Raw genomic sequence first — 9,192 nt, 5'->3', positions numbered from 1 at the left:
TGTTTTATAGACATCTTTTTAATGTTTTACTTTAAAGCAAATAATCCCAGAAAAAGAGAGCAAATGAAATTACATGGTAGCTTGAAATGGATATGATATTCCTGATTTATTTGTTTTCAGGAAACAGACGATTGCATTGTTGTACATGATTTTTAGAACTGCTCACTTAAATGCACATAATTATATTAAATTAAGTTGCTGTTACATAAACACAACCAGGTTATTTAAGGCAAAAAAAAATCAGCTTCTGGGGGGATAACATATTCACGATATTTCCTTAATCTGTTTAAACGCAATGATCCATTTATTTCATTGCCCAGTTTTCTTCATTGTTTATGGTTTTGCTTTGCAAATGGGCATGAGACATAGTCACTTTGTGCCTGATTTCCTCTTCTCTATTAAGCTTGTTTGACTTTTCAAATTGAGAACTTGCAGAATAGGGAGGTGATAAAGGCACCTTAGAACAAGAGATAGAGATTTAAAATCTCAGTAAAATGTCTTACTTTAAACAAAACTTGCAATCCAGAGATATTAATTTAGTCAAACAAAATGCAAACATTACATCAGAATAGCAAAATTTTCAGGGAGCCTCATACAAGGGGTATTTGCAATTAAGTAAGTATTCACTTGATCCTCCCCTACGTGTTGAAGGATCCAGACAAACTTGAACTGAGAAAGCAGGTGGCTACTCAGTGCTCAGCTAAGTTGTGCTTCAAGACACCATTTGGATCGACCAATGGGACTTTGCTAAGTGTAAATGGGACACCCTTTTCGTTTCCATACTGAGTGACGCATACAGAACTTTGCAGTTTTCTCACCATCTTTTACCACCCGAGAGTTTTTTGTGCTAGAGTGAGACAGACAAAATGGTCATGGCTTCAATAGATACAAGTTTTTCACAACATGGCTTATCACATTTTGCTATGACTAAGACCTCAGCGATGGTGGGAGTTTTATTTCTGAATCTGCAGTCTCCAGCAATGCTGGAAGAACTACCCTGCTCAAGGTCTAATGAGGCCTCAGAGGGGGTCCCTGATACATTCAGAATTTCTGCTGCCAGTGGGCTTTGACCCAAGACAGAGTATGTCCAAGAATCAGTGCTCCCTGAAAGTTGCTGGCTCCTTCCTCTTTCTTGGCTAATATTTGGAGAGACTTGCCCAGTGTGGGGCAGGTGTCTGGCTTTGGGTTAGTGTATGTGCGTGTGTGTGGGTGTGCGCACGCATGTGCATGTGTGTGTGTGGGTGTGTTTATGTGAGCAATGTCCTTGGGAGGGTGTATCAGAATTTCACGTTGAGTAGAAACATGGGAGATGAAAAATTGCATTTAAAAACTGACTAACCTTCTGTGTTTGGAAAATGAAAACAATTAAAAGCTTAGCAAATTCTTTTTAGCTGGAGTGTTTCCAGCAGTCAAGAAGATTCTGAATGATACACACCAGGGGAGTGTGTTAGAATCCAAGGGAGATAGGAAGTGGAAGCTTTTAAAATTGGAGTTTAGCAAAAGGAACAAACATTTTAGAAGGCCGAGAAGCATGTTTTAGGTAGAGGAGAATTAATTGGTTTACGCGGGGATGGAAGCTGGTTAAGGCCTAGTGAAATTGTGAAGCAAAAGAGTGACTGAGCACATCTAGCAGGGAGAAAGCTGGGATGGGCTGTGGACTTCAGGGCCTCTTTCCTTTGAGCAGCCTGCTAATAGGTCTGCTTCTTCTCCCTGGCTGCTGGAGATATTTGATATTTTTCTGGTGGCAACACTAATGCTTTCCCCAGAAAGAGCTCTTCTTTTCTTGAGCTCTTCTGTGGCTGGGGTTTAGCTCAGTTGAAATGCTATCTCTCCTCTCCTTGCCGTGTTCAAGCCACTAATATGGCCCAAATTCTAACAGTCTGAGGTAGCGAGGCTGACACCCAACAAGCAGCCAGTGTTGCTTGTTTCTGATCAATAGATTTTTCATTTTCCCTTGGTCTTTCTGCAGCCATGATATAGTAAATGTTTTGATTTGTAGATCTTGCCAATACCATTTGGCTTTTAATTATCAACATTTGTACTAGGAAACTGAACCAGTAATTTCAGACTCACAACTTTCTTGGGAAGAATAGAAAGTGTTCACCATAGTATAAAAAGTAAAGGAAGTTTAGCTTTAGCCTTTCATATGCAAAATGTATGACACAATAGTAAAAGACATTCAGGGCATATTAAAAAATAAATACTTTGCAAAATCTCTGTCTGTATATAAGAATAAGGGATGTTTAGGTAGTTGAATTCCCTAGCAAGTATTATTTTCTAAAAAAATCTAGTTCTTTTGTTTTGGTTTGTTTCTCTCCCCTTCAGTCTTTGAGGGGGAAGTTGTTTTCTGAGCTTTGCCTACTTCCTGGTGTTGTTTCTTGATTCTTTCCAAGCGGTTCCTCTCCCAGTCCCACTTAAACATCCCCTTCCCCAGGGTGCTACCTGTAAGCCAGGTAAGCGAGGACTGCTTCTCACACTTGCCCTTCACAGGAGCAGCACGGTGAGCCGAGGTTGACTGACCATTCTGCAGAGAAACCAGTCCAGTCCCACTGGTTCTTTTCACTCATTCGTGTACAAGTTGACCATTTTCAGAACTGACTGTGCCATTAGGGAATATGTTTCCACAGAGTCAAATATGTCAAATAGTCTATTTACCTCACTGGCCCTGAATTCCATCATTTGCACATTTTCTAACTGAAAACATTCTTGCCATAAAGGACAACATGAAAATGATGTGCAAAATTGCTTGCCGCGGCACTACATCACCAAGAGCACACAACGTGACATTCAAATGACATTGATAATAAAGTGAATGAGTGGGAATGGGTTGGCCAAAATATCTTGAAATAAGCAGCCATTTCTATTATTCCCCAATTCCGGTTTACTTGATACATTGTTAGCAGATGTTGATAGCCATTATGTTTAAATATACATTATGACCTAATTTTGAAAATGTATTTTGTATTTAGTCACAAAGCAGAAATGTCTGAAATTTAAAGGTGTTTACTCCCACATTTCAAAATATAGTGTCCAATCTTCTAAATGATCCAATCTTGACATTTTCACACACCTCATAGCAATAGCATTGTTTGCTATCTCAGGATTTTAAACTCAAGGTACATTACTAAATGTTAATGTCGATGCACCTTGAAATTTCAGCCATCCCTAAACATGCATTTTCATGCAATTAAAAGATAACGGGCTTATAAACTGCCTTTCATGTTCTTCCTGAGTCTTGCAAATTCAACTTTTAGAAGGGCTTTCAAAATAGTTCATGCAATGATATGTATGGCTAAAGGAACCACTATATTTAGAAAGAAAACGAAGAACTTATTTCAGTTTGACATGGGGCAAGCTGAGGGCATCTGAACTTTCTCCTGCCTTACAAATGCTCTGAGATGATCGGGATCTTCCAGTCCTTAGAGAGTCTGTTGGAAAAGCAGCTTCCTTGGCGGGCTGCGGTGTGCCATCAAAGGTGTCCGTCTCCGTCTCTTCGGCACACACCTCTTCATCTGTTATGAACAATTTGGATTCCCTCCATTTGGGGTAAAAATCTTGGCTGCCTCTGGAGCCACTTGACTCACTCCCTGAAAGCTGTAAATTCAGTTCCTCTGTTGACCTGATCAGATTTTGTACAGACAGAGATTTGCCCAGGTCCTTGGACACTGTGGGGAGGATGGACAACAGAGTTTCTCCTCCTGTGTCGAAGCTTTTCCTCAGAGAACGGTCCTTGGTCAAGTTGGACTGTGCAACCTGAATATTTTCCTTGGAGGAAACAAGGCAGGTGGTGGCATCAGAAATACTTTCCTGTAAGCCTGTGGGGTTTGGGTGCAAAGTCTCTGGCCTGGGCAGATGCTTGATGGCTGGGAGAGGAGGTGGGATCTGTAAAGTTGTTGGGGCAACTGGCTTGGGCGCCGTGGTTATTTGGTTTGCAATGTTGCTGGCTGCCACCGTGGAGCTGTCGCTCTGACTCATGGGCACCTGTGTCACTGGACTGTGCATAGCAGGGCTGAGTGCATAGAAAGTCTGAGCGCTGAACTCGTTTGGCGTCAGGATGAACTGCAGCCCCCGTGAGATGTTGGCACTGGCTGATCTGGTCAAGCAGCCACTGTTCTGGGCAGAACTGGACAGGTCTTTGCTGTCCACTGGGCTTTGATAGTCCGATGTCTGTTCACATTCAAAAGGCGGGATCTGGAACGAAGCCAAAGTGAGGGCAGAGGCGGAGCCCTTGCGGAGGACCTGCTGGTAGATGTCCAGGAGGCAGTCCAGCTTGGACTCAATGGACTGGACCTAAAGTGGGGGAGATGGACACACGCAAAGACGATCTGTTATTCAGAATGGATTTCACTTCTGGAATTAAAAAAAGTGAAATGATTGTGAGCTGGTACAATTAAAAAATAACAAGTGTAAATTACAATGCAGCTTCGACTTGAAATGAAGGCCACATCTGTCGTGATGGGGCCAGAGGAGGAGGCAGGGGAGAGGGAGGCTTTGGCTTCTGTACCACCTCCTCTGCCACCCCTCCTTCCACTTCTTTCAAATGGGAAGTTAGTTGATGTTCCAGAAAGCCAGATAAGCACTATCAAGTGCAAGTTGCCATCCCAATCCGATTACCTTTTTGATTCTACTGATTGCCTTCCTGGAACTCTATTGAATTTTAGAAAGGAACTTATTACATAATGAAATAAAGGCCGTAAGTGTCAACCTAGGTGAGTCTGAATTGAAAAATAAAGGTACAAAATGCTTCAGAATTAATACTTGGAATGTTTATGATTCCATTGGAAGAGCAATTTGATTTCTGCAAAATTGTATTTGTATGAGAAGATACAGCCTCAAGGTTGACAAATACCCAGTGCTTGTCGTAATTATGATAAGGTTTATGCCTTACTTTAAAAAACGGTGATCTAAAACAGAGACAGTGCAAAGAACCAAAACACAAATGAAATATGGGTCTTTACTCTTTTACTCTTGGAAATCTATAGTTGCTTCCAGTGAAGTATTCACTAATGAGATAAAACTTTCTATTGTGTATGTGGAGCTCCACAGGTGTTTTGAGGACACTGTATATACACATGTGAATTTCATTCACTCTTTCTTCATTTTATTCCTTGAAATGCATTAATCGTTAACACACACCCATTTGCTTTTTGATTAAAATCAAACTGGCTAAAGAGTTTATGAGTGCAGCTGAACGGTACCTGTTTTTCAACCTTGACTACCCGGCCAAGCATGCTGAGGTCATCTGTGGTTTCCTGTTCTGCTGTGATTTTCTCCCGGCTCTTCTTATCTGATGTGATTTGCCCCTTGCCAAGAATTTGATCAACACTACCAGAGAAAAGAGGATATCCGATTACACATGTCGAAGGTGCAGATTGCCTTGGCCAGAGTAAAATGTTTTGAAAAGAAAAATTAAATACAAGTATCTTTAATCTATTTAAGATGGGATAAAAGCAAGTGGGTTCCAGGTGATGATCTTATTTCCTAACATGAGATTACGCATGAGGTTAAATTTCTCAGAATTCTGGTTCCATGATGAATACACTTACGGGTGATCTGGGGGCAAAGCTGTCCTACATATTCCCCTCAGACCAGGCAGTTCTGAATTCAACCACTTAAAAATACAAAAAGTTATAATGATGATCATTTTGTATCAATAGGGCAAATTACTCAATGAGGATGCACTGCATATCTGCTATGTGGGTGATAAGTAGATATGAAAACTGTTGCTTTTTGTAATTTGAATTGGGAGAATATGCATGAGCTAGAAAGTCCAGACTAATTGTAAATTATCTTGCAGTTCAACCTTATAAAAACCTTGGGCACCATACATAGTTCCATAGATTATAACATGACCAGGGATAAGTTAAAGCAGTTTCCAAGGAGATTTGATCAGCCAAAATGGGATCCACTTCTACTTTTTGTGTATGTTTTAGACTTATCATAAGTATTGACTCTACTTCCCAGTTTATTTTGTCTGCATAGAAACAGGCAATTCCTACTTTCTGCCACAATATCTACTCTTTTAAACTATAAACTCTGCAAAGCCTGGATGATTATTTTAAGCTCTGGATGTCTACCATGCCTGGCATACATATTAGGCTCAGTAATTATCTGCTGAATGAATAAACTGATTTCTAGAATTAATCAACAGGCCTTTTACTAAGGGTCTAATCTGTATATGCCTCACTCTGGGCTAAGTGTGCTGTGGAAACCCCAAAATCATTTAAGACCTGGTCCTTGTATTTGAGCTATTTGATCTCTGATGCTGATAATTTGTGCCTGAAAATAAAGCCACTATTAAAAAAATTGGAATTGACTAAATATTTGGCTTGAAGGAGATACAACCAACCAGATGTGGCTGAAATCACTGAGCAGGATGCTTGCTGGAAGAACGCTGTACGTCTGTCATGGTACATGATGCTAGCAAAGGGAAGGGCCTATGTCTTAGTGGAGAGCAAAGACAGCAAACTTGCAAAGAGGGAAGAATACAGGGGCCACGTATCTCCAGCCCTCTCTCTCCAATTCTTCCAAGGCTATGAGTTCTGAGTGCTCTTATGCCTTATTAGTAACCTTTAATGCTGCAGAAGTTCAGAAAAGAGAAAGACTTGTCTTCAGGAGCTGTGTGGCTGGGAAAAGCTTAACGAAGGCGATAGGTTAGCTTATTGCCCAGGGGCTCTGATAGTAACAGAAACAGCAACAGCAGTAATAATCAAACAGCAGCAACAGCCACTGATCTTCACTGAGTACTCTGTGCCCAGGTGATTACCCTCATATATTAACCTTCTCAATCCTCTGGGCAGAATGAGCTAACTGTCCATTTTCAAAAGGAGGAAACTCCCTTGGAGGCATTGAATGCCTAATTTATGCCTGTGTTAAAAGTGGAAGTCCAGGGCTAGGGGTTTAGCTCAGTGGTTCCGGCGCCTGCCTCGAAGGTCCCGAGTTCCGTCCCCGGTACCAAAAAAAAAAAAGTGGAAGTCCAGTTGTCCACTAAAACCAAATTACAAATATAGACTTTGAAGATTTTGTCTACTAAAGAGAAATTCCTCCTAGATACAGTAATTTCTGTGCTCATTCCTTTACAGTGAATAGCGTTTTCATTGCTTACCGAGTTTGAAGGCTTTTAATTCTACACAGCATGTCCAGATGACCAGCAGAATATTGTTCAATGACATCTTTTACATCATATGGGCGCAATGTTTCCTTAAACTTTCGCTTTGCAACATGAAATTTCATGATTCTGTATGAATAACATATTACACATTAATCTTCATAACTTTGCTAGAAGTTACCAAAATGATTTTCTGGTAAATATAAGAAATTCTGGACAGGAAAAAAAAAATCAAGCATCAAATTATTTGAGGTGCCTAGGAAATGTAATATAAAAGCCTGAAATTACAGAGACAATTTAAAAATATCTATGTGAGACACACCTTAAAAGTACAAAAAAGTACCAAAGCAGACTAAAAAAAGTGACTAAAGTTAAGTGTTATACTTTTTAAATGTTCACTGAAACTCGAATTTAAATCATAGTCAAAATGTAATTTTATCATTTCCATGTGATCCCAGAAGTTCAAGACATAAAACCTTGTGATAACAACCCTTAAAGAATAGGAAGGTCAGTGGAGCTGGGGATTTAGCTCAGTGGTGCAGCTGCCTGCCTCAAAAGCGCAAGGTCCTGAGTTTGATACCCGGTATCAAAAAAAAAAAAAATCATTACACTTCAGGGTTAGCTAGATAAGTTTCTTTTATCTTAAACACAGCACAATTATCAACTAAGCTTAGATATCTAAGTTTTTCAGAACCAGAGCTCTGTTATTACAACTTCTCCCCTAACATGAATTCCAGGTTTTAAAACAATATTTCATTAGTTACCGCCATGATGCCTATGATAAACAGTTCTTGTAGCGACTTCATAAAAAAATTCATGATTAAATCAAAGAAATGTAATATTTTAATGAGACTGTGTAGCCTTTTTGCAGATAAAAGTTATACTATTGGAGTTTTTCAACTAGTAAATGGCTCGTAGACTTGTGCTATCACACTCATAGGTAGCAGGCTGGGAATCAGTTGAGTAGGCTTTAAGAACCAGAGTTTATTGTCCCTTGGTGAACAGTGGAAAGATTAGGATGATTAGAGTTTAAAAAGAAAATGTCTATTGTCTATCTTAAATGATAGCTTCATTCAATGAATCCAGAATGTTTTATAGGTATAAAGCCCAATCTTTATCTTGTAATTGTATTAACTCTAAATTAAGTCTATCCTAATTATTGTTGAATCATTTATCCTTAACATTCTTACTCCCTCTTTCTACACAATTTTTTTTTTTTTTTGGTATCGGGGATTGAACTCAGGTCCTTTCGCTTGTGGGGCAGGTGGCAGATCCACTGAGCTAAATCCCCGGCCCTTACTCCCTCTTTCTACTACATTTTCTTCACTTATTTTTTCTTTACTCAAAATAGGTTTTTTTTCTCCTCAAAGATACGTAAGCAAAAATAATCAGCAGGGAGTTAAAGAAATTTGTGCTTTAATTCAACCTCTTGAGTATTTAGTTTTGGTTTCAAATTTGTTTGCTACCATTTAGGTTTCACGGGGGGGCTGGGAGTGGGGGTGGTCAGTCTCCTAGATCCAAGAAACCGAGAACAATGCTGAACTGTGACATGTCTGGCCTTCAGTGATATGTAAATGTCTGTTTCTTTACTTCTGATTGTCAGTTAGGTAAAGGTAGAGAAAAGTTTCTTCTATTCAATGGTCAGTGCTTGTGATGGTCAATTTTTTTTTTTGTATTAAATTCTTTTATTGGTACATTGTAGGTATACAACACAATTACATTTCTCATTGGGAATTGTACCTTTACATAATGCATCTTGGTTCTTATTTTTTCCCCATTCCTAGCCCTCCCTTCATGCCCTCCACCTTTCCCTATTTACAAAGACTTTATTTCCATTTTTTTCATTTTTCATCACTTTTTCCTTTCCCTTTTTTCCTTTCCCCTGCCCCTCCCACTACCCCTACCCCTTTGGACCTTTTCTTCCTATTTTACATTATCGATTATTCATTCTAATCATTGGTACATTTTAGGCATACAATATAATGACATTCATCATTGGAAATTTGCACCTTTACATAGTCTCTCTTGGTTCTTATTTTTCACCCTTGCCCAGCCCTCCCTTCAGCCCCTCCATTCCTCCCTAA

General features: G+C 39.6%; 1 protein-coding gene across 5 annotated transcripts in view; it reads right to left on the bottom strand.

Annotated features, from left to right (window-relative positions):
- Kcnq5 (potassium voltage-gated channel subfamily Q member 5) overlaps positions 1 to 9,192 on the bottom strand; it is a 478,936-nt gene continuing 469,744 nt past the window's right edge. For all 5 annotated transcript variants that reach the window (XM_004863988.3, XM_004863990.3, XM_004863991.3 and 2 more), the window contains 3 exons: positions 7,106 to 7,237; positions 5,199 to 5,325; positions 1 to 4,290 (listed from right to left, as the gene is read on the bottom strand). In XM_004863988.3, the coding sequence (XP_004864045.1) occupies positions 3,331 to 4,290; positions 5,199 to 5,325; positions 7,106 to 7,237 (1,219 nt within the window). In that variant the 3' untranslated portion in view covers positions 1 to 3,330. The remainder of the gene's footprint in view (positions 4,291 to 5,198; positions 5,326 to 7,105; positions 7,238 to 9,192) is intronic.

This window comes from Heterocephalus glaber, unplaced genomic scaffold (genome assembly GCF_053883595.1).
Source record: "Heterocephalus glaber isolate CG9 unplaced genomic scaffold, H.glaber_assembly_v1.0 deba00000818, whole genome shotgun sequence".
Lineage (NCBI taxonomy): Eukaryota > Metazoa > Chordata > Mammalia > Rodentia > Bathyergidae > Heterocephalus > Heterocephalus glaber.
Note: the sequence above shows the minus strand (reverse complement) of the source record. Positions and strands in the feature narration are given on the sequence as shown.